The sequence below is a fragment of the Ursus maritimus genome, unplaced genomic scaffold, assembly GCF_017311325.1.
Source record: "Ursus maritimus isolate PB19 unplaced genomic scaffold, ASM1731132v1 scaffold_4, whole genome shotgun sequence".
Classification (NCBI taxonomy): Eukaryota; Metazoa; Chordata; class Mammalia; order Carnivora; family Ursidae; genus Ursus; species Ursus maritimus.
In genome coordinates, this window is record NW_024426552.1 from 1719713 (window position 1) to 1743863 (window position 24151).

General features: G+C 48.1%; 1 protein-coding gene across 3 annotated transcripts in view; it reads left to right on the forward strand.

Moving 5' to 3' along the window:
* The first annotated feature begins 294 nt into the window (after window positions 1–294).
* Window positions 295–24151, forward strand: part of UBE2G2 (ubiquitin conjugating enzyme E2 G2) — a 37339-nt gene continuing 13482 nt past the window's right edge. For 2 of the 3 annotated variants that reach the window (XM_040621817.1, XM_040621818.1), the window contains exons 1-3: window positions 295–433; window positions 18466–18501; window positions 18592–18637. In XM_040621817.1, the coding sequence (XP_040477751.1) occupies window positions 391–433; window positions 18466–18501; window positions 18592–18637 (125 nt within the window). In that variant the 5' untranslated portion in view covers window positions 295–390. Of the gene's footprint in view, window positions 434–1182; window positions 1282–18465; window positions 18502–18591; window positions 18638–24151 lie in introns of those variants that run through there. The other variant, XM_040621819.1, reaches the window with a different exon arrangement.

Below are 24151 nucleotides of genomic sequence, written 5' to 3' on the forward strand. Positions count from 1 at the left end.
GCCCGGTCCTTTAATCGGACCCTCCTGAAGCACGGCCAGTATGATGTAACAGGCGGTGAATACATACTCCTCTCCGGGCGCCCGCGGCTCCGGGATTTTCTGGAAGACCCGGGCCCTACAGGAATTAGGATTGTCTTAAGCGGCATTAACCCACAAAGTGGCTGACAGGCCCTGGCGGAGGTTAGGGACTTGGGGAACCTGCGGCCAGGACGCTCCGGCCGCCACAGCGGCGCTGCTCCCCGCCCCCGGCAACCGCCCCACTGCGCAGGCGCGCCCCGCGCCCCGGAAGGGTTTCCGTGTCCCGGCGGCGACCCGGAAGCACCCCTGCGGCGGGCGGGAGGGATCTGCGCTTAGGAGGGGAGGTCGTACCGCACAGCTGTTGCCCGGACGATGGCCGGGACGGCGCTCAAGAGGCTGATGGCCGAGTACAAACGTGAGTGCGGGCCCGCGCCCCTCCTCCCAATGTGGTCCCCGCCCCCGCGCCCCTCGTCGGTGGACCCTGTGTCCCGCACCCCCGCGTCCCCCGGGCCCTTCCTCCCGCCCTCACCCGACCCCCCGCCCCCTCCTCCCGCCCTAACCCCTCACCCTGCATCTGTCGGCCCCAGCATCCCCTCCTCCCTCCCTACCCCTGACTCTGAGCCCCCTCCTCCAACCCTAATCCCTGACCCCGCGCCCCGACCCCGTCCTCCCGCCCTAACTCGGCGCCCCCTGGCCCCGCGCCCCCTTCTCCTGCCCTCACCCCTGACCCCGCGCCCTCTCCTCCCGCCCTAACCCCTGACCCTGCATCTTCCAGCCCCCGCACCCCCTCCTCCCTCCCTAACCCCTGACCCCGAGCCCCCTTCTCCAACCCTAACCCCTGACCCCGCGCCCCGACCCCGTCCTCCCGCCCTGACTCCGCGCCCGCCGACCCCGCGCCCCCTTCTTCTGCCCTCACCCCTGACGCCGCGCCCCCTCCTCCCTCCCTAACCCCTGACCTCGCACCCCCGACCCCTTCCTCCCGCCCTAATCCCTGACCCTGCATCTCCCGACCCTCGCACCCCCTCCTACCTCCTTAACCCCAGACCCCGCGCCCTCTCTTCCAACCCTAACCCCTGATCCTGCGCCTCCCGACCCCGCACCCCCTCCTCCCGCCCTAACCCCCGGCCCCGCGCCCTCTCCTACAGCCCTAGTCCGTGACCGTGGCCCCGCAGGCTGGACGCGGCCTGAGTTGGTGGCGATGTGGAAGTTGTGGACTCCTAAACCACGTGCCCGCCTGTTGGCGACTAGAGCAGGGAGCTTCTGGTAAATCGTGGGTCGTCCCGAGTCTCTGGTGCGGTCCTCTGCCGGCCGGCCACCTGCTTCTGCGTGTGTGAACAAGCTTGTACCGAGCGCTCTTGGAAAAGAGGACGTTCAGGAGCGCGCCTGTGTGTGTCTCTGGCTCCTGTAATTCGGAGCCTTGCACACAGGTGTGGGGGAGCGGGGAAAACCCAAGTGGCCCGCTGAGAAGTTCAAACCAAAACTGCAGCCAGAGAAAGCGCCTTGTGATGCGTTTGAGGTGAAAGGTCAGATTTTGGCTTCTCTTTACTAAGGGAACAGGTTTTGAGTCGTTCCCCCTGTCATTCTTCCTAGGGTGGTGTTCAGAAAACCTCAGTGCTGGGGCGCCTGGGTGGCACAGCGGTTAAGAGTCTGCCTTTGGCTCAGGGCGTGATCCCGGCGTTATGGGATCGAGCCCCACGTCAGGCTCCTCCGCTATGAGCCTGCTTCTTCCTCTCCCACTCCCCCTGCTTGTGTTCCCTCTCTCACTGGCTGTCTCTATCTCTGTCTAATAAATAAATAAAAAATCTTAAAAAAAAAAAGAAAACCTCAGTGCTTTCCGAGCCAGGAAAATGTTGTAATATTTGGGGAGAGCAAAGTGAGAAGCAAAAACCTAGGAACATTCCATGCCCTGCCTTTTCTGAGCAGAATGCTCCTTCGGAAGAGTTGCCAGGAGAAGGCATGGCTGAAGTGGGTGTGGTTTTTTTTTTTTTTTTTTTTAAGATTTTATTTATTTGACAGAGAGAGAGACAGTCAGCCAGAGAGGGGGAATGCAAGCAGGGGGAGCAGGAGAGGAAGAAGCAGGCTCCCAGAGGAGGAGCCCGATATGGGGCTTGATCCCAGGACCCTGGGATCACGCCCTGAGCCAAAGGCAGATGCTTAACTGAGTGGCTCAGTGTTGAACCGTTGAACCGTTCTGAGCTGCTGGTGGACACGGTGGTAGTCTGCTTGTGGCAGAGAGCAGGGCCTCCACGGCCAGTCAGGGTTCAGCTGCTGCTTCTTATAAGCTCTCTGCCCACCTTGGCCTTGACCACCATGGCCTTGACTCTTTGGCCTTGACACTTTGCTCCTCTGGGAAGAGTCACGCTTTTCAGGACACCTGTTAGGTAGCTCTCGATTCTCTAGGCTGTTATTGTTACGATGACATAGAGGATACTTTCAGAAGGAGGTTGGAAATAAACCAGAGTAATTGGTAAATATGCACAGAGCTCAGTCTCCTAACCAGCTGGCCCTCAGGGAGAGTCCAGGAGCGGTGCAGACGTGGGCTCCCTAGAATAGATGTTTACATACTGAGCTACCGGGCGCCCCAAGTGTTGTTTTAAGCCTTTGAGTTTGTGGTGACAGCGGTAGAAAATGAATACAGTATGTCACCAAGGGGAGTTCAGTTGTTGCTGTATCTTAGAAACATCATAAAATTCCAGTTAGTGACCCTTATCTTCTGTGAGTTAGCATCCAGTTTGTCTTACCACATTTTAAGGTGGCACATCCATTGTAAAGGTGGACTTTATGGAAACAACTTCTCTGTGAAATGGGGTTTCAGTAGGTTATTGGGGTGGGGTTCAGGCATACTTTTGCATATTTGGGAATAGTCCCAGAACTGCAGAAATCTAGAGGTAGTGGAACCTTGGATACGCTTCTGTTCAGCCCCTGGTTTTTCACATTTTGCAGGAAATTGAATAACAGAGGCAAAATGATTTGCCTAGGTTCTTACAGCCAGGAGAAAGGAGAGTCAGAAGAAGAACCCAGATATTGTATTTTTTGAAATACTTTTAAAATTTATTTTATTTATTTTTTTAAAGTAGGTTCCATACCCAGCATGATCAAGACTTGAGCTGAGGTCAAGACTTAACCGACTGAGCCACCCAGGCACCCAGAACCCATACGTTTTAAATGGGTATCTTTTTGATGTTTTATTGTCGCACATCCAGCCTTTCTAAGAAGTGTCAAACAGAGACTTAGGTATTGGGTTTTGGGAGTCGTCTTAACAAAGTAGCACAGGCTGAGTGGCTTCACAAAACAGAAATTTGTTCTATCACTGTTCTGGAGACCCGAAGGCCCAAATCAGGATGTTGGCAGGGCCACACTCTGTAGGCTTCAGGGAAGAGTCCTTGCCTCTTGCAGCTTCTGCCGGTTGCCAGGAATTCTTGCTGTTCCTTGGCTTGTGGCAGCATAACTCACGTCTCTGCTCATCTTTGCTTGGCCGTCTTCCCCCTTAGGGAGATGCCAGTCATTGGTCTAGGACCCACTGTAATCCAGTGTGACCCCACTCTTAACAGGATTACATCAGCAGACAAGGTTTCGTTCACAGAGTCTGGGGGACATACTCAGCCTAGCACAGTATAAGAACCGGAAGCTTGAATGTTAAGGATTGAGCGCCTGCTCTTCCTACACCAAAGCTGCCCCCAAGTCCCCATGTGTCCATGGCTGACAGCCACCTTCTTCCATGTTTTTGGGTTCAGAACCTTAGATTTGCCCTTGATGACTCCCTTTGTTTTCTGTTTATGTGGAACCTGTTGTCCTACCTCCAGACGTTATCTGGAGTCCCACGCTGGTCCAAGCCACTCACTGGTGGCCTGGATTACCGCCAGGACAGTCCTGACAGGTCTGCTCTTGCCTTGCTTTGTTGTGTTCTCAGCACAGTTAAAAGAGAATCCCCTTAAAGCTCGTCAGTTCACGTCACTCTGCCTGGGACCCTCTGTTGCCATAAGAACCAAAGTCCTTGCACTGACCCCTGCCTCTCTAACTTCTTCTGACCCTTGCGCCCTCAGCCCCACTGGCTGCGTCGTAGGCACACTTCTCCCCCGGGCATCAGCACTCCCTTCCCCTGGATACCCTCATTGCTGGTGCCCTGTTCCCCTGCAGAAGCCTTCCCTGGACCCCTGGACTCTGTCTGTCCCTCTGGTCACCGTCCTCTTGCCCTGGCAATATCCTTCTTAAGCTTTTCAAAACACTTCTGTATTGTGAAGTGTATTGTATATGTAAAGGGAAATGTGTCTATTCACATGAAAAGTAAAATGAACATCTGTACACATGGCACCCAACCCAAGAAATGGAACATTAGCAGTAACTGGAAATCTTTGTGCCCCTTCCCTCTACCCCTGCCCCTTACTGCCGCTGAAGTCTGATTCCTTTCCTTTTCTTTGTAGTTTTACTGCTTAATGTACTCACAAACACCATATTGTTTATTTCTGCCTGTTGTACTTAATAATTTAGATGGAATCACACAGTGTGTGTTCTGAGAACTTTTGCTGAGCACTGATTCTGAGATTTATGCCTATCATAGCATACAGCTGTGGTTCATTTTCACTGCCGAGTAGTATTCTAGTTTATGAATAAGCCAGAATTTATCCAGTACAGCATGGATGGGCATTTAAGTTGTTTCGTTTTCGATTATTATACATCTGATGCTGCTGTGGACATTGCTGGTGCATTTGTGCAAGGCCTGTATCTGGGGTGTAATACAGTCATGGAGCACTCCCGTAATCCACGTTCCTGGCTTGTGTCGGGCTGCCTCCCGCCAGACTGCCTCCCTGTGTGCTTGTCCCCGTGCGCATTGCCTTGAATGTTCACTGATGCCTTGGTGTTGGGCACAGGCTATGTTCACCAACCTGATGGTGAGACGTGGTTCCTTGTGGTTTTAATTGTGTGTTGTGATTAAAGTTGAGCATTCTGTCACGTTTGTAGGTGGCTTATGTGTTTTCCCTTGTGAAATGTCTGTTTGTGTCTTTTACCAAATTTCCATAGGGTGGTTTGTCCTTTTCTTACTGATCTGTAGGTGTTCTTTGCATATTCTCTCTTCCTTTATATATCCCTAGTCCACTGTTGGTTATATATGTTGTAAGTGTTTTATCTGTTTGTTCTTTGTCTTTTCACCCTTTGTGGTGTCTTTTTTTCCCAGCCATCTTTTTTTTTTTTTTTAAAGCAGTTTTGTGAAGGTTTAACTTATATACAATAAGTTAATATACTTAAAGTGTACAGTGTGATGGAATTTGGTGGATGCACACCCCTGTGAAGCCGTTGCCACAGTCAGGATGAGGGGCATAACCACTGCCCACTGAAGTTTCCTCCTGCTGCTGGAATGCAGCCGTCCTCTGCCTTCCTGTGCCCCCAGATCCTGGGCAACGACCCGCTGATCTGCTCTGAGTCACCGTAGATTGTTCAGTCTTTTCTTCGGTCAGGACTCTGATCCAGTGTGATTGTGTCGCCGTCTGTCCTCCGAGTTGTTGCCTTTCTGCTGCAGAGTAACACTGTACTGTACGCGCAGACCAGAGCGTGTTCGTGCATTCACCTGTTGGTGGACCTTTGGGTGGTTTCTAGTTCTTGGTTAATACAAAGAAACCTTCAGCAAGCATTGGTGTGCATGTCTTTCTGTGGACATACACATTCATATCTCTTGGGTAAATGCAAGAGAAGGTCACCTGTGAAGTTTATGTTTAATTTTTAAAGAAACAGCCAGACTGCTTTCCCAAGTGGTTGTACCATTTTACATTTCTGCCATCAGTGTATTAGAGAGTTCCAGTGGCTCCACTGCCTTGTCCACACTTGGTATTTTTAGCCATTCTCTTGGGTGTGTAGTGGTATCTCATTGTAGTTTTTAATTTTTTTAATTTTTAAGACATCTTAATTTATTCTACCATTTTCTGTGCTTGTTTTTTTATGGTTTATTTATTTATTTATTTGAGAGAGGGGGAGAGAGAGAGAGTGAGCGCAAGCAAGCTCAAGCAGGGGGACCCTCAGAGGCAGAGGGAGAAGCAAGCTCACCACGGAGCAGGGAGCCCGATGTGGGACTCGATCCCAGGACCCTGGGATCATGACCCAAGCTGAGACACCCAGGTGCCCCATTGTGTTGTAATTTTCAATATACAGTCTTTCATCTCCTTGGTTAAGTTTATTACTACGTATTTTTTTCATTTTTATGCAATTATAAATGGGATTCTTTTCTTAATTTCTTTTTCTGATAGTTCACTGCTAATGTATAGGAACGCAGCAGATTTTTGCGTGTTGCTTTTATTTGTATCCTGCAACTTGACTGAATTTGTTTATTCTAACAGTTTTTTGATGGAGTCTTTAGGGTATTTTATGTATAATATCATGTCAGCCACAGATAGTGACAGTTTGAATTCTTCCTTTCCAATTTGGGTGCCTTTTATTTCTTTTTCTTTACTAAATGCACAGGCAAGGATTTTGAATACTCTGTTGAATGCGAGTGGTAAGAAGAGGTATCCTTGTCTTGTTCCTGATCTTAGAGGAATCCATTCCAGCTTTTCACCATTGAGTCTGGTGTTGGCTGTGGGATTTGCAAATATGGCTTTTATTATGTTGAGGTATGTTCCATCTCTGCTCGCTTTGTTGAGAGTTATATGTGGATATTGAATTTTATCAAATGCTTTTCTGCATATGTTGGGATGATCATATGATTTTTATCCTTCATTTTGTTAATGTGGTCTGTCATATTGACTGATTTGCAGATGTTGAACCATACTTGCATTCCTGGAATAAATTTCAGTTGATCATGCTGTATGATCCTTTTAATATAGTGTTGAATTCAGTTTGCTAATATTTTGTTGGGGATTTTTTGCATCTGTGTTCACCAGGGATATTGGCTTGTAATTTTCTTGTGGCATTCTTGTCTGGTTTTGGTATTACGGTGAAACTGGCTTTGTAAAGTGTTCCCTCTGCATCTGGTTTTTGGGTTTTTTTTGTTGTTGTTGTTTTGTTTTGTTTTGTTTGGAAGAGTTTGAGAAGAACTGGTATTAATTAATTCTTTGCATGTTGGGTAGAATTCACCAGTGAAGCCATATGGCTCTGGACTTTTGTTTGTTGGGAGATTTCTCATTACTGATTCAGTCTCCTAACCAGTAATCAGTCTGTTCAGATTTTTTATTTCATCATGATTCACTCTTTTTTTTTTTTTTTAAAGATTTTATTTATTTATTCGACAGAGATAGAGACAGCCAGCGAGAGAGGGAACACAAGCAGGGGGAGTGGGAGAGGAAGAAGCAGGCTCATAGCGGAGGAGCCTGATGTGGGGCTCGATCCTGGAACGCCAGGATCACGCCCTGAGCCGAAGGCAGATGCTTAACCGCTGTGCCACCATCATGATTCAGGCGCCCCATCATGATTCACTCTTGATAGGTTGTGTGTCAGGAATTTATCCATTTCTTCTAGGTGGTTCAATTTGTTGGCATACAGTCATCCATAGTAGTCTCTTGGGATCCCTTGTATTGCTGTGGTGTCAGTTGTAACATCTCTTTCATTTCTAATTTTATGTTTTGAGTCTTCTCTCCATTTAACTTGGTGAGTCTAGCTAAAGTTTCATCAATTTTATCTTTTCAAAGAAGCAGCTTTTAGTTTCATCATTTCTATTGTCTTTTAGTCTATTTAATTTATTTCTGTTCTGTTTACTTCCTTCCTTCTACTAACTTTGGGCTTCATGTGTTCTTTTTCTAGTCTCTTGAGTCATAGAGTAAAGTCATTTATTTGAGATTTTCTGTTTCTTGACATAGGCATTTATCACTATGAACTTCTTTTGGAACTGCTTTCACTGCATCTCATAAATTTTAGTATATTACATTTCCTATGTTTTAATTTTATGTCTCAAGGTATTTTTTAAATTTTTTTAATTTCTTTTTTGACTCCTTGGTTATTCAGTAGCATGTTGTTTAATCTCCATATATTTGTGAATATTCCAGTTTTCTTCATGTAATTAATTTCTAGTTTCACATTAGTGTGATTAGAAAAGATGCTTTATATGATTTTGGTCCTCTTAAACTTGTTAAGACTTATTTTGTGGCCTAACGTGTGATTTGTCCTGGAGAACGTTCTACTTGCACTTGAGAAGAATGTGTATTCTGCCGCTTTTGAATGGAATGCTCTGTAAGTATGTTAAGCCCATCTGGTCTAATGTGTCATTTAAGGCCAGTGTTTTCTTAGTGATTTTCTGTATATAAGTGGAGTATTAAAATCTCCTCCTATTATCATATTACTATGAATTTCTCTCTTTAGGTCTCTTAAAATTTTCTTTGTATGTTTAGGTGCTCCTGTGTTGGGTGCTTAAGTATTTACAAATGTTATGTCTTCTTGTTGGATTGACTCCTTTATCGTTACATAATGCCTTTCTTTGTCTCTTAATATAGTCTTTGTTTTAAAGTCTGTTTTGTCTGGTACGAGTATAGATGCTCTAGATTTCTTTTGGTTTCCATTTGCGCGGAACATCTTTTTTTATCCCTTCGCTTTCAGCGTGTGTGTGTCTTACGTCTGAAGTGAGTCTCTTGTAAGCAGTATATAGATGGGTCTTGATTTTTTTTTACCCATTCAACCACTCCCTGTCTTTTGATTGGAGAATTTAGTCCACTTACATTTAAAGTAATTATTGATAGGCATGTGCTTGTTGCCATTTTTGTTAATTGTTTTCTGACAGTTTTTTTTTTTTTTAAAGATTTTACCTATTTATTTGACAGAGAAAGAGAGACAGCGAGAGAGGGAACACAAGCAAGGGGAGAGGGAGAGGGAGAAGCAGACGCCCCGCTGAGCAGGGAGCCTGACGTGGGCTCAATCCCAGGACCTCGGGATCATGACCAGAGCTGAAGGCAGATGCTTAACCGACTGAGCCACCCAGGTGTTCCCTTCTGACAGTTTTTGTAGTTCCTCTCTTCTTTGTGGTTCGATGACTTTCCTTGGTGGTATGCTTATATTTCTTTATCTTTTGTATGTTTGCTGTGGGTTTTTGCTTTGTGGATACCACGAGGCTTACATATAACAACTTATGTTTATAACAGTTTATTTTAAGTTGATAATAACTTAAGTTTCTAAAGTTCAACATTTTTACTCTCTCTCGCCCCCACATTTGATGCTTTTTGATATCACACTTTACATCTTTTTATCTGTGTATTCCTTAATTAATTATTGTGACAATATTTTTACTACCTATGTCTTTTAGCTTTCAACTTAGCTTTAGAAGTGCTTAACCCATTACTTTTATTATATATTTACCTTTCCAGTGAGATTTATTCTTTTACATGTGTTCTTGTGAACACCCTTTCTTTTCAGCTTAAAGAAGTCCCCATAACATTCCTTAAAAGGCCGCGTTAGTGGTGATGAACTCCTTCAGCTTTTGTTTCTCTGGAGAACACTTTATCTCTCCCTCACTTCTGAATGATCGCTTTGCCAGATAGAGTATCTTGGTTAGAGAGTTTCCTTTCAGCACTTTGAATATATCGCACCACCCTCTCTGGCCTGCAAAGTTTCTGCTGAAAAACCTGCTGATAGACTTAGGGGGGTTTCCTTGTATGTAATAAGCTGTTTTTCTCTTGCTATTGTTATTTTTTTTAACCTCCTTCTCCCCCTACCCCATTCCCATCTCTTGCTGCTTTTAAGATTCTCTCCTGGTCTTTAATTTTTGACATGTAATTATAGTGCATCTTGCTGTGGGTCTCTCCGGGCTCCTCTTATTCGAAACTCTCTGGGCTTCTTGAGAAGCTTCTGGATGCCTGTTTCCTTCCCAGATAAGGGAAGTTTTCAGCCATTACTTCTTCAAGGAGATTTCCGACCTTTTCTCTCTCTCTCTTCTCCTTCTGGAAACCCCATGATCCAAATATTAGTCTGTTTGCTGTTGTCCTATAAGCCCCTAAACTATCTTCACTTTTTTCCTTCTTTTTTCTTTTTGCTGCTCTGATTGAGTCCCACTGCCTTGACTTCGAGCTGCCTGATCCTTTCTTCTGCTTCGTCTAGGCTGTACTTCAGTCGGCTGTTGTATTCTTCACTCGGCGACTTCTTTTTTCTTTTTCTTTTTCTTTTTCTTTTTTAGAGAGGGAGAGAGAGTTGGGCGGGGAGGCAGAGGGAAAGAGAAAATCTCAAGCAGACTCCATGCCCAACACGGGGCCCTCCTGCACAGAAAGACAGGCTCCTGACTCTGTGACTCCTTGCTCTCCCAGGGGTGGTAGCTGTTTAAGAACTCTTTCTTCATTGGTCACCAGAGTCAGGTGATAGAGAAGTCCCCGGCAGCAGTCATGAAATTTGGGGCATCAGATGAGTATGAGCTCATTCCTGTGTGATAACTGATTATTACAGTTTCATGGGACCAGGAACTCAAGTGTCCCTGGCCTCCAGAGCCAGGTGCTCAAGAGGTGTCCCGTAGGTGACAGGCACAGAAATCAGGGCACTGGGTACGTGTAAAAGCTCCCTTCCGGGAGATGCTGGTGCCCTGGAGCATGGCAAAGGGAGAGGGCAAAGGGGGCGCCCTAGTGTCTGTGCACAGAGAAGAGTGTTCCAGCAGGTTCTTGATGTGTGTGTGTGAAATCAGATGCCTGCCCTCAGGCTGGTGCTCTGATACAAGCAAGTGAGCCTCCTTCACTTAAGTCTGGGCACAGTCCACCGGCTCCCTCCAAGCTGGGCCCTGGGGCGGGGGAGTCCCAGCATACAAGCCTTTTAAGGGAGGCTTCACAGATTGCTCCTGTCTTGTGGGTCTCGGGATGCAGTCCCATGGGGTTTCAAAGCTAAGTGTTTTGGGGGCTTGTCTATCCAAGCGTACGTCTTAACAGTTGGGGTGTTGCTGTGGGGTTTGAACCTTTTGCGCCTAGGGAGAAGCTCTGGGTTTTGAGTTTTTTCCTGGTTATGAGATACTGCGAGGAGGGCCATGATTGTGTCCCAGCCTCTCTTAGCTGCTTCAGTGTGGTTTTCTTCTCATTCGCTTGATGTGCACTTATGACGCAGCCAGCCTTTAGTGTCTTTTTTTTTTTTTTTAAGATTTTTATTGTATTTATTTCAGAGAGAGCGTGTGCGCATGCAAATTGGGGGAGGGCAGAGGGAGAGAGAATCTCAAGCAGACTCCCCACTGAGTGCGGAGCCCAGTGTGGGGCTTGATTCCATGACCCTGAGAACATGACCTGAGCTGAAACCGAAAGTTGGAGGCTTAGCCAACTGAGTCACCCTGGCACCCCCGGCCTTTCAGTGTGTTTTTAAGAGGATATTGTTCTCTGTAGCTGTAGATTCTTGTGTCCGTGGAAGGAGGGGCCCTCAGGGCGTTCCTAAGGTGCCATCTTCTCCTGACTTTATTTTATTTTATTTTTAAAGATTTTATTTATTTATTTGACAGAGAGACGGCCAGTGAGAGAGGGAGCACAAGCAGGGGGAGTGGGAGAGGAAGAAGCAGGCTCCCAGTGGAGCAGGGAGCCTGATGCGGGGCTGGATGCTAGGACCCTGGGATCATGCCCTGAGCTGAAGGCAGACGCTTAACGACTGAGCCACCCAGGCGCCCCTCTCCTGGCTTTGGATGTGTGCTTTCCTTTTTTTTTTTTTTTTTAAGATTTTATTTATTTTATTAGAAAGAGAGCACATGAGTGGGGGGGGGGAGCAGGAGAGGCAGAGGGAGAAGCAGACTCCCCGCTGAGCAGGGAGCCCGGTGGAGGACTGGATCCCAGGACCCTGGGATCATGACCTGAGCCGAAGGCAGACGCTTCACTGACTGAGCCACCTGGGTGCCCCTGATACTCGCTTTCCCAATGACCGATGGCGCTGAGCATTGTTTTGTATGTTTCCATGCCATCATAAGTGTCTTGTGTCTTCTGATTCTTAATCCTATATATTGTTTTCTTAGTAAGTTGTAACAGTTCTTTATATAATGTAGCTACTAGTCTTTCGTTGGATATTTTGTAAATATTTTCCCTTAAACTGAGGCTTGCCTTTTTTCAAGTTGTGGTAAAAAAACAGGTAATTTTATTTTTTTACCAATTTTTAAGTGTATATTATGGTATTGTTAATAACATGCATATTGTCGTGTAGCAGAGCTTTAGAACTCCTTGGTTTTGTGCACCCCTTGAACAGCACCTCCGAGGCTTGCCTCTTAATTCCCATAACGCTGCCTTTTAAAGAGCAGAGGGTGTTTTCACTTCACTGAAGTCCAGTGTGTTTACTTCTGAAATGTTTCGTGTGTTTTATGTTTAAGAAATCCTGGCCTACCATGAGATCGCTGCCGTTTCCTCGTATGATGGACACCATGTGTCCTGCTCGACGATGTGTAGTTTCAGCTTATGTTTAAATCTGTGATCCATATCCAGGTGAAGCTTTGTTGGCACCATGAGGTAAAGGTCAGGGTTCACTTGCAGATTACTTACAAATGGCCATCCAGCTGTTCAAGGACCGTGTTCGTTTTCTAGGGCTGCCGTAACAAAATACCTGAGACTAGGGGCTGCAACAACAGGAATATTTTCTGACGGTCTGACATCAAACTGTGGGCAGGCCTGGCTCCTCCGGAGGCCTCTCTCCCGGGCGTGTGGACGCCATCTTCCCCCGGTCCTCACATGGTCGACCCTCTGTGTATGCCTGCGTCCTGATCTTCTAAGAGCACCGGTCATGTTGGATCGGGGCCCTTAGCAACCTCATTTTTATTTAATCACCTCTTTACAGGCCCTAGTTACAAGCTTTTCTCCATTTTGGTTTTGCACTTAGTACGTACTGGAGTTCATTGCACACTAGTACATGGAGGTACGTATCTCTCCTTTTCCTAGCAGCAGAATACTCCGTTGGTAGATGGATCATAATTTGACTGACTGGTCCCCTATTTATAGATACTTGGGTCAAATTTCCAGTGTTTTGCTATTACAAATAATCCTGAAATGAATAGCCTAATGCACGCATATTTTCCTCTTTTTACCAGTGTATCTGTCTCTAGGGAAGATTCTGAGATGTGGGATTTCTGGGTCAAAGGTTGAGTTTATATTGCATTTTGTGTGGTGGCTGTTTCTTAAGCCACTATTAAAAAAATGTTTTTAACAAATTAACATTCTCAGGGATTCAGTGGCATGGTTTATGCAGATTTCTCTGATACTGTTAAGAGTTTTTCTTTCTAAAGTTGCTTTCATCAATAAACATGAAGCTGTGTGTGTGTGTGTGTGTGTGTGTGTGTGTGTGTATGTGTGTTTTGGAAACAAAACCAAGAAAGGAGAGTGGTCAGGAAACATCGCACCCGGGGAGCTCGGGCGCTGTAGTTCTTCTCTGACCAGTAGGTGCCACTGTTGAATCAGGATGCAGGTGGGCCCGCCGCTGGGTGGAGGTCTCTGCAGCGCTGGGCCCTGTAGACCACCCTCCACGTCTGCCTAGCAGGGGGCTGTCGCAGAGGGAGGTTCCAGCAGGCCACAGATGAGGAACCAAGACGGCTCTTTCTGGGGGAAGCTGCCCTTCAAGGTTCCAGGTGCACAGGTGTCGTCCTTCCTCTGTCGTGCTCTCAGCCCCCCCCCCCCCCCCCCCCCCCGCCAGCACTTTATAACTCATCTGCTTTAATTTGTTGGGTTTTTTCCCTTACAATAACGTGATTTGACTTTAGACATGAAAACTAGACTGGATTTCAGATGATTGGGTGTGTAGAGCCTGGTGAGCTGGGTTCTGGGGTCCCCTGGGGCCCCTTCCCCTGGTCTGCTCTCACGCAGGGAGGCAGAGAGGGACTGAGACAGAGCATGTGTGCCACACCCGAGGGGCTCAGCCTTCTAGGTTCTCCTCCTCATTCGCACCTGATCCTCCCTCCTTGGAGTGTCTGCTGCCCTTGACGTTTGTCCTGCTTCCCTGGCCTCCTCTTGGCGCCCCCACTGCTCCTTCCCTTCCTGCAGCCTCCCAGACTGGCACGCCCTTGTGACAGAGGTGGCTCTCCGCTGTGCCCGCACTTGTCACTGGGTCAGGCTGTCTTAGCAGCTGTTACGGGCACTTTGAATCAGATCATTTTGCTTGTGTAGGGCCCGACTATGGCAGAGTCTTCCTGGTTCTTTCTCCCTACATGGCGGTAGCATTCCCTTGTCATTGTGGAGACCTGACAGTGGCCCCTGAATTTCCAAGTGTTCCCTGGGAGAACTGCCCTGGTGGCTCCGTCTGTTCCCTGTGCACGCAGCTCCCAAATTTATACTGCTAGTGTCGTCTCTCCCTGGAGTTCACACTTGTTTCTCCAACCACCTGCGTGTCCTCTCTACTTTTTCTTCTTTTTTAAAGATTTATTTCACTCTGACTCAAGCCATCAGCTTCCCTGCTCAGACTGTCACAGTAGCAACTCTTAAAATTGTTTATTAATTTGAGGGGCACCAGATGGCTCAGTCAGTTAAGTGTCTGCCTTTGGCTCAGGTCATGATCTCAGGGCCTGGGACTGAGCCCAGTGCAGGCACGTCGGGTTTCCTACTCAGGGAGGGGTCCGCTTGTCCCTCTCCCTCTTTCCCTCCCAATGCTCTCTTCTCTTAAATAAATAAATAAAATCTTTTTAAAAAGTTTATTAGTTTGAAATACAGCTGGCATAAGGACAGGTGCAGGGAAAGACATGTTCCCCTCGGTGAGCTCTCAGAGCATCAGTACCCAGGGTAAGCAAGAAGTCTGCCAGCTCACCAGAACCCCAGAGTGTGGGACCCCCACCCCCAAAGCAGCTCTTTCTTCACAGGATAATCACCTTGCTTTGTTTTTCCACCAAAGCATGCGTTCTTAAACATTGTCGTTTAGCTTGCCTGGTTTAATGAATATAGTCTGTAGATGAATGTAGTTTTGTGTGGTGTGTTCTGTGTTGTGTGTGCCTGTGTGGTGTGACGTATATTGCGCGGACATGTGCAGACCTGGCTTCCTCACAGCACTGTATGCATCATTTATTTTCGGTTTTGTTCCATTGTATGACTGTACCACAGTCTCCTGATCGCTGCTACTGTTGATAGTATTTGGGTGTTGTCATTTTCCCCGGCTGTTACGGGTAGTGCTGCTTCACAAAGCGTGTGCGCAGAGGGTAGCACTCCGCGGTAACGAGGAATGAGGCCTTGCCGCTGGCAGCCACGTGGACGGACCTGGAGAGCATCACACTAAGTGGTGTAAGAGAAAGACAAATATCAGATGATCTCTCTCCCATGTGCAGTCTTAAAAAAACAACTCACAGATACAAGTCCAGGTTGGTGGTAGCCACGGGGGATTAGCGGGTGGACAGAATGGGTGAAAGTGGTCAGAAGGTAGAGACTTCCAGTTATAAAACAAGTCCTGGGGATGTAATGTACAGCAGGGCGACTGTAGTTAATAAGGCCGTATTGTACATTTGAAAGTTGCCAAGAGAATAGATCTGAAAAGTTCTCATCCTGAGAAAAAACAGTTTGTGACTGCGTGTCGGTGCGTGTTAGCTAACTAGACTTACCGTGCTCGTTTCAGAACACGTACGAATAGCGGCTCCCTGCGTCGCACACCTGAAGCTAATAGAATGTGATAAGTCAATTTTATCTCCATTTAAAAGAAAGGAACAAGGAACCCTCTCCAATGTCACCCTCACAGCAAGGCTTTCTTGCGACCACGGGCTGTGTCTATCACTTTATCGTGTTCTTCACCGTGCTCTGTGCTCTGTTTTCACAGATGTGTCTTTGCTGCCTGTCTTCCTTCGTTAGTACCTAAGCTCACGGAAGGCAGGGGCCTTGTCTGTCCTTTGCCACGGCGTGTCCACTGGCTAGATAGTGCTTGGCAGAGAGGGGTATAATTGATGATTAGTGGTTGGCCCTTCTGGTCACATTGGCCAAGCGGGGCTGCTCAGACCACTGTGCCGTGGCTTTGGATTGCTCCTCAAAGCTTCAAAGGGGACCAAGAAGCAAATGTAAGGATAAAAAATGACATCTGCATTTGAATGGTTTCGCGATTAGAATTTTAACTATGTACTTTTCAGTACATAAAATTAGGTAGCAAAATAGAGACACATGACAAGCTTTCAAACCAATAGCTGGAACAATATTTTCCTGATAGTAGTGAAATATTTAAATCGTCCCGTGTTTATAAGGTTTAGATTTGTTGTGGCCCTTCCGCAGTGACCTTGATGAATTCTCAGTCTTGCTTCAAGCTGTTATCCCTGGTGTAAGTCTGCTTTCTCTGTGTCTTCAGGGAGAGTGTGAGGTGTTACAGTATCAAGCTGCTGAATCACATACAGGGACATTTCACGCTCCCTTATTCTGCCACAGGTGGGTCCCGAGGCGGGTGTTAGCAGCATGTTGCTTGCTCCCCAGAATGGCTAAAAACATTCGTGGCCGTGTCTCTTGGTGCACACGTGTGCGCACTTTTCTGTGTGGTTTCACTCTTGAGAGGAAGTGCTGGCTCAGGGCAGTAGCTGACGGCAGCCTCGTCTCCAAAGTGGTTGTATCAGTTGACCCACCTCCCCGCGGTGCACATGTGCGGCCCCCCGGCTGGGCCGAAGCTTCTCCCACTTTGCTCACCTCAGGCTCCTGGGTGGTTCCCGTGGGAGGTTAGTGCTGTCCCACGGTAGTTGAAGTCCCCCCACTGTTCATGAGGTGGACATCTTGTCGTGTGTCCTGCTGGCCACTTCGCTGTCTTTTTTTTGGTGACGTGTCTGTTCACGTCGTGTGCTTCATTTTCTTCTGGGTTGTTTATATATTTTTATTTATTTGTAAGGTGTTTTGAGAAGTCCTGTACTTGGTTGTTTGCATTTTCGTGTATCTTTTAGAATTGTCTCGTTGCGTTCAGAGAAGAAGGCCCGTTGGGGTGTTGGCTGCGGTTGCATGGAATCCGTAGACTGAGTTTGAGGAGGATTGAGAACTTCCGGATGCTGACGGTTCGACTTGAGAACTTGCTCTGATCTCCATTTATCAAGGTCTTTAATGCTGTGACGGTTCTGGCACGTTTCAGATCTGCACATCTTCTAAAAACGTACTTCTGTGCGTTTCCCATTATAATTGCTATCTTTGTAAGATTCTTCTAGCTTGCTCATGCATAGAAACGCAGTTTGGTTGTATGTACGGACCTCATAGTCAGCAATGCTGGCAAACTCATTCTTTCTAATAACACATCTTGATTTTTTTGGACTTGTACGTATGTACGCATAGCACCTGTAAGTGATGACCGTTTGACTTCCTCTTTTCCGAGCCTTTTATTTGGCAAGGATTTGTTTATTTTATTTTATTTATTTTTTAAAAGATTTTATTTATTTATTTGACAGAGAGAGACAGCCAGCGAGAGAGGGAACACAAGCAGGGGGAGTGGGAGAGGAAGAAGCAGGCTCCCAGTGGAGGAGCCCGACTTGGGGCTCGATCCCAGAATGCCGGGATCACGCCCTGAGCTGAAGGCAGACGCTTAACGATTGCACCACCCAGGCGCCCTAGGGATTTGTTAATTTTATGATCCGGTTTTTGGTTCAGTTTATCTTCTGTTTGTGTGGTTCTTCCTAGACCAGTGATGTCTTCGGCACCTGGGTCCAGCAGGGGGTGCGTTTGTGGCCTGAGTCCTTACTCTCGGTGGCCCCCCTTCCTGCCCATGACTGTTTTCACCTTGTGCTCTTTACCTTTCCACATTTGTATGCAACTTTGGTTTCATTTTGGAGCTTTCCATATAAAAGATGAGGAGGCCAGGACTTAAAATGGCATCTCTCTCTTTTTTTTTTAAGAATTTATTTGAGAGAGAGAGAGAGAGCATGGGGGCGGAGGGTGAGAGGGAAAAGCAGACTCGTCGCTGAGCAGGGAGCCTGACGTGGGGCTCGATCCCAGGACTCCAGGATCATGACCTGAGCTGAAGGCAGTTGCTTCACCAACTGAGCCACCCAGGCGCCCCGTGAAATGGCATTTCTTAGTGGCAGAGCTGGGCCTCATCTTTCAACAGCTACTGACCCTTGGAAATTGCTGCGGACCGCTGCCGCCTACTTGCTTTCACTGAGCGCTCGGTTCTGACACGGTGGAGCCTCACGTGGGGGCTCATGGATTTGGTAGAGGGGCACGGGGCGGGGTGGCGGGGAGCCAACAGCGAGCCTGTCTGTGCCGCCTGTCCTGCTTCACACGCGCCGGCTCAGTCTCTAGTTTGTCATGTTCAGAAAAGCTTGTGCCACCTCTCAAAGTGACAGGAAATACCATTCCATTGGAAAATAATATACTATGTTTGATTTATGAAATTTAATCAAAATAGCAGGAGTATTTTTGAAAGATAATTAACCCCTTTTGTCTTTTCATTTGTAAAATGAAAGGGTTTATCGCTCTAAAATTCTGCTTTTTGCTGCTATACAAAGTTCTTACGTAGTCTTTGTCAGAAATGGAACGAACAGGCATCCACTTTGGGCAAACAGAATTTTAATCAGTTAATACATATACTCTACAAGTTTTAGTCTTACATACTTTTAAACGTTGTTCTGTTAAAATGCCAACCTAATATGCATTCTATTTCATAATGTTTTACTTTTTCATTTTGTAGAATTAACACTGAATCCTCCAGAAGGAATTGTGGCAGGTAAGGTACTGACGTTACCCTCTTTATAATCTACTTCTAATTGCCAACATTGCCCTCCAAGTTAATTATGGAAATTTTTTTTCCCTGCAGGCCCCATGAATGAAGAGAACTTTTTTGAGTGGGAGGCACTGATCATGTAAGTTAGTTATATGTGTTTGTAGTTTTCAAGACTTTCCTTGACATTAGACCTTTGAATCCGTTTAGCACTGGGGCTGTGCTTAGAAATGTCCATTTGGAAAAAAGGCTTTGCGCATCTCTTGAATTTAGCTCTTTTCTAGTCTGCTAGTCTGAGAGCAGAAACGTGTACAGGTGTGTATCCTGAGAAATGAAAATATTTCCTTAGAGCCAGTAAAAGTTTAGTTGATTTTATATTTCTAGAGTTTTACAATAAGTTTTTTTTTTATTTAAGATCCTATTTATTTATTTGACAGAGCAAGAGAATAAGCAGGGGGAGCAGCAGAGGGAGAGTGGGAAGCAGGCTTCCCGCTGAGCAGAGAGCCCCACGACGGGCTGGATCCCAGGACCCTGGGATCATGACCTGAGCCAAAGGCAGACGCCTCACAGCCTGAGCCCCCAGGCGCCCCACAATAATTGAATGGTGTGCGGCTGTGCTGGGTTAGCCTCAGGCAGCGCCGGTGCTTTTGGCTTCAGGAAGTCCCTAAGATCCCGCAGCTTTGGGGGCGGAAGGCCCCTTGGGGTGCAGGCGAGCCTCTGGCCCTGCCCCCCTGTGCGCCCACACTTCCCTTTTCCTCTCCTCCCCATGGAGCCCATTCTCTGCCACGGCTTCTTTCTCCATGCACTTCATCTGGCCTTCCATTGTCCCTGAGCCCAGGACGTGGCTTAGTTTTGAGGCCAGCAGTGTGGTTCCTAGCCCTGTTGTAGAAAAACCATGAGTGGATTTCCTGTTTCACTTAGTGATGTTACTTTAAGGGGTCACAAATGGACCCCCAATTCTAGAGTGTTCTATAGCCCTATGACCCAGCCCACTCCTACTTTACATGTATAGTTTTTGGCCATTCGTAGACTTACTGTATTTTCAACAAAATGTGGTTAAGTACAATGTGTGAGGTTGAGATTGATTTCAGTGTCTCTGTTTTCTCATTAGTAAAATGAGATGCTTCAGTCGGTCGGCAAGTGTTGGGGTTGGATTGCGTCGGGTGGAGAAGTGCTCCGTGGGAGGGGTAGGGGCAGGTGTGCACTTCAGACATCATCACACCTTCTGAGTCTGCCCAGTGCCCACATCACATTAGTTCTTCATGCTTTACGTGCTTTAGAAACAGATTGCTGATCATTGTTGTCTGTGGAGGTTAGATTAATACGTGGAAATTGATGCGAAAATGACGGGGTTTTTGATAAGCAAAATATTTTAAAAAATCATCAGTAGACGCTATCCAGAGAAAACAGACCAGGCACGACCTCTGATAATTTGTAATACTCTCATTGCTTGGGCCTGTGATGCCCATTGTTTTTCCTGTGTTTAAATGTTTCTGGCATGAGGATATCTTTACAGTCTGTATTTCTGTCTCATCTGCTGTTGTGTCTTTTGTCCCCTAGAGCAATCACAGTGGGGTGGGGAGTCTCTGCTCAGCAGTGTCCTACGTCTAATGGCACATGGCATTGGCCACTGGGTCAGCCATAGTTCCTGTCATTTTTAAGGACACAGGAGATTATATCATATGAACTTGATTTGTAACGCCCTTTTTCCATATACTGTATCCTGTGCATTGTCTCTGTGTTAATGCAGGCACCTGTGTGTGCCACCTGGGCAGCAAGCCTGGTGGTAGGGGACACGGGGTACTGGAAGGCTTGAGTGCAGAGGTTAGCGGGCCCCTGGCAGGTCTCCCAGCTTGCAAGATATTGGCTTGTGCCCATCAGCAGACTTACTTAGAAGCCCTTTAAGGGACATGTGAGCCCTCCAGTATGGTTTCTAAAAAAGTGTTGGGGTAACTAAACCTGTTAGGGTAACTATTACTAATTTTAGATAAACACTATAAAATTAAATGAGTATTTTGAAAACACACAGTAATAGATGCCAGGGCAACAAAAGCAGAAATCAGCAAGTAGGACAATGTCAAACTGAAAAGCTTCCACTTAGCACAGGAAACCGTGGACAGAACGAGAAGCCCACCGACAAAATGGGAGAAAATATTTGCGATTCCACATCTCTGATACCTCCAAAATATATATGCACAACTCAACAGCAAACAAATAAGTAATCTGATTAAACAATGGGCAGAGGATCTGAACAGACGTTTTTCTAAAGAAGACCTCCAGATGGCCAGCAGGTGCATGGAAACGTGCTCACCATCACTCATCACGCACCTGACACCAGTCAGAACGGACGTTACACAGACAGACAGGAAACGACAGGTGTTGGCGAGGATGCGGAGGAGGGGAGCCCCTTACACTGCTGGTGGGAATGCAAGCGGTGCAGCCACTCTGGAAAACAGTATGGAGGGTCCTCAAAAAGTTAAAAATAGAGCTACCCTACGGCCCAGCAATCGCTCTTCTGGGTATTTACCCAAAGAAAATGAAAACACCAATCCGGAAAGCTGTCTGCACGCCCTGTTCACTGCAGCGTCATTTACAACAGCCAAGACAAGGAAGCAGCCTGAGTTGCTCTCCAGCGACGGATGAGAGGATAAACACGGTGGGTGTGTATACACATGCACACACATGCGTGGATAATGCCCACAGAAAAGAATGAAGTCTTGCCGTTTGTGAAAAGGTGATGGACCTTGAGGCTATTACGCTAAGTGAAATAAGTCCGAGAAAGATAAATGCCATACGATGTCACTTACAGGTGGAACCTAAAATCCCATGACCCCCCAGACTCGTGCAGAGAGCACATAGGTGCCAGAGGTGCTGGGGGTGAAATGGGCGACAGAGGTCGAAAGGTACAAACTTGCAGTTATAAAGTGAATGTGTGTCGGGAGTGAAAGGGGGACAGCATGGCGACCAGGGTCGGTGACATTGCAGTAGGTATTTGAAAGTCCTCAAGACAGGAAATCTGCAGGTGCTCCTCACAAGAAGCGAAAGGTTGTAACTGTACGGTGCTGGCTGTTCACTAGATTGACAGTGGTGCTGGTGTTGTGGTATCTGCCGATGGCGAGTCCTTACGCCGTGCTCCTGAAACAGTGTCGCGTGTCAGTTATGCCTCCACTTAAAAGTCATGAGAGCTTTTTCAGGTGTGTTCAGCGCCTTTCTATGTGAGGAAGGCTCTTGCATTAGTTTGGAATTCCCCTGCTTCAGGACTTGGGGAGCCTGTGGGTCTTGGTCCTGTTCCAGACCCTTTTACAAACAAGAGGCGTTTACAGATGTACTTGAAGCATCTATTAAGGAATTAGCTGTCCTCCCATTGATTGGCCTCACGCTGCTGTTTGGCAGACAGCTGGCTGAGTTTCACTCCGTAGTAGCTTTGCTTTTCTCTCTTTTCATTCTTTGTCCCCAGAGTTTCTGCCACGTCCCGTTGTCTCTGAAACCACGCTTGCCCCATTTTCTGGGGGGGCAGGGTGCTGCCGGGTCGGTAGCCCTGCCCCCCGTGGGGCCGCCGTCTGTCCTCGGCTGTGCTGTGAGGAAAACAGCTTCCCAGGCGCTCGGCCGCAGGTGTAGCACAGGTGACCCCAGATGCCCCCCCGAGAGAACGAGGTGGAGGGTGTACGATGGCAATGCAGCAAATTAAGGAACAGGAGGAGAACGAAAGAGTCAAATTGCCACAGCCTCTTCTCTGATGAAAAGTAGAAGGCAGCTCTGGGTTACCCGGCCGGCTCCGTCAGAAGAGTGTGCGGACCGTTCATGCTGGGGTCGTGAGTTCGAGCCCCACGTGGGTGTAGAGATGACTTAAATAAAACCTCAAAAAAAATAGTTTAAAAAAAAAGGTGGAAGGTAACTCGGACGGCTCTCGGCTGAACACTTGGTGGGGTTTGAGCTTACGGCCAGGAAGAGGGCCGGGGCTTCCCGTCAGATGGGGAGATGTGGGACCCGAGGGCTGTGTGGCTGGCATGGCTTCATGCTCTCAGGCCAGCCACTCTTGTCTCATGCGGGTCAGAACAAAGAGGCTCATCGTCCTCTTAGGTGGCATCACGTTCTGCCTCTTCCAGGTCCAGAGTCTCTGCCCTGTGTGGCCTTGTCGCCCTGGGCTTATCCGAGGTCCTTGACCGCAAGGGTGGATGTGGGGGCTTCAGTGAGGACAGGAGGAGCCCTGGTGCAGGCCGGCTGTTTGTCCTCATTGGCTAGAAAAGGTGTGAAGGCCTTTGGGATCTTGCTGCCCTGTTCTGTCCTTCCCCACCTAACTCCCCTCCAGACCAGAAGCTCCGGTAAAATGAGAAGGACCTCCTTCCCTCCGACCCTTCGCCAGCTCCCCGACATGTCACAGCCGCGGGTGTGAGGTTCCCCAGGTGGTGCTCCTCGGCTGTCTGTGCTCAGCCTGGGGGCCTATGCACAGAGGTCAGGGTCGTGGCTGCCACCCTCTACGTTAGGCCCGTTCGTGTGCGGAAGACCGTCCCGGCATGTCGCTTGTCCGTGCCTCGCCTCCTGACAGGCCTGTGGCACTGAGATAGCCGTCCTCATCTGTGCTGTGGGCTCTCTGGCCCGGGAGTCGCGGCCTGGGACTCGGTCAGCAGCCCTCGGTGAGGAGGGTTCCTGCAGCGCTCCCTGCAGTTAGAGTGGGGACATCATTGTCCGACATGCTGCGGGGAACACATGTGTCGTCCAGCGCTGGAACGCCACGTGGCCCCAGAATGGTCCAGGCGGACTCTGCCTGCTGCTGTGGAAAGCTGTCCAGTGTGTCGCTGAGTGCAGGAAGCCAGCCAGGGAACCGTGGGCCTGGACCCGTGTTGTCACCGGGATGATTCTGTTGCCCGCCCCCTTCCCGACACTGGGTGGTATCTGGAGACATTTCTTGTCGTTACAGCTGGGGAGTTGGGGTGCTCCACTCCCAGCATCTGGTGGGAGGCTGCCGAACGCCTCACTGCCTGGACAGCCCCTGACAGCAGCCCCAGGCCTGTTGGGCCCAGGTTTCTGTGTGTCTAAGTGTGTAAGTCAGAGCTCTTAGTAAATTTATAGTTTTGAAGCCATCCCATAGCACTTTTACAGCATTTCCAAAAAGGTCTGTGCCCCTCGTCAGCCCGCATTCCCACCCTCAGCTGGAGGCAGCCTGTCTTCTACTTTCCGACTCTATAGATTTGCCTTTTCTGGACTTTTCCTGCAAATGAAGTTATGAAATTGCCCATCTTGTGTGTCTGGCTTCTTTCACTCTTCAGCGCTCTTCAGTGTTCATGATTCCTTCCCTTGCTGCGTGTGCGTGTCGTTGTTTCTTCCTCTTTCCCACCGAACCCGGTCCCCTGGGGGATGGGCTCCACCTGCTTCATCCGCTCACTGCGCGAGGGGCCCCGGGCTGTTGTGACGGGGGCCGCTGCCACCCCCTGCGCGCAGCTGTGTGGACTTCTGTCTTCATCGCGTTTCTGCGTACCGCCAGATGTACAGCACTGGAGATGCTCTTACACGGAGTAAATTCATGTTTAATGTCTTAAGAAGCTGCCACACTGCTTTCCCACGTAGCTCACCGTTTTACCTTCCCACCAGCACGCATGCGAGTTCTCTTTCTCCACTCCCTCCCCCGTGCCTGAGGTGTGATCACAGCTGCCCTGTG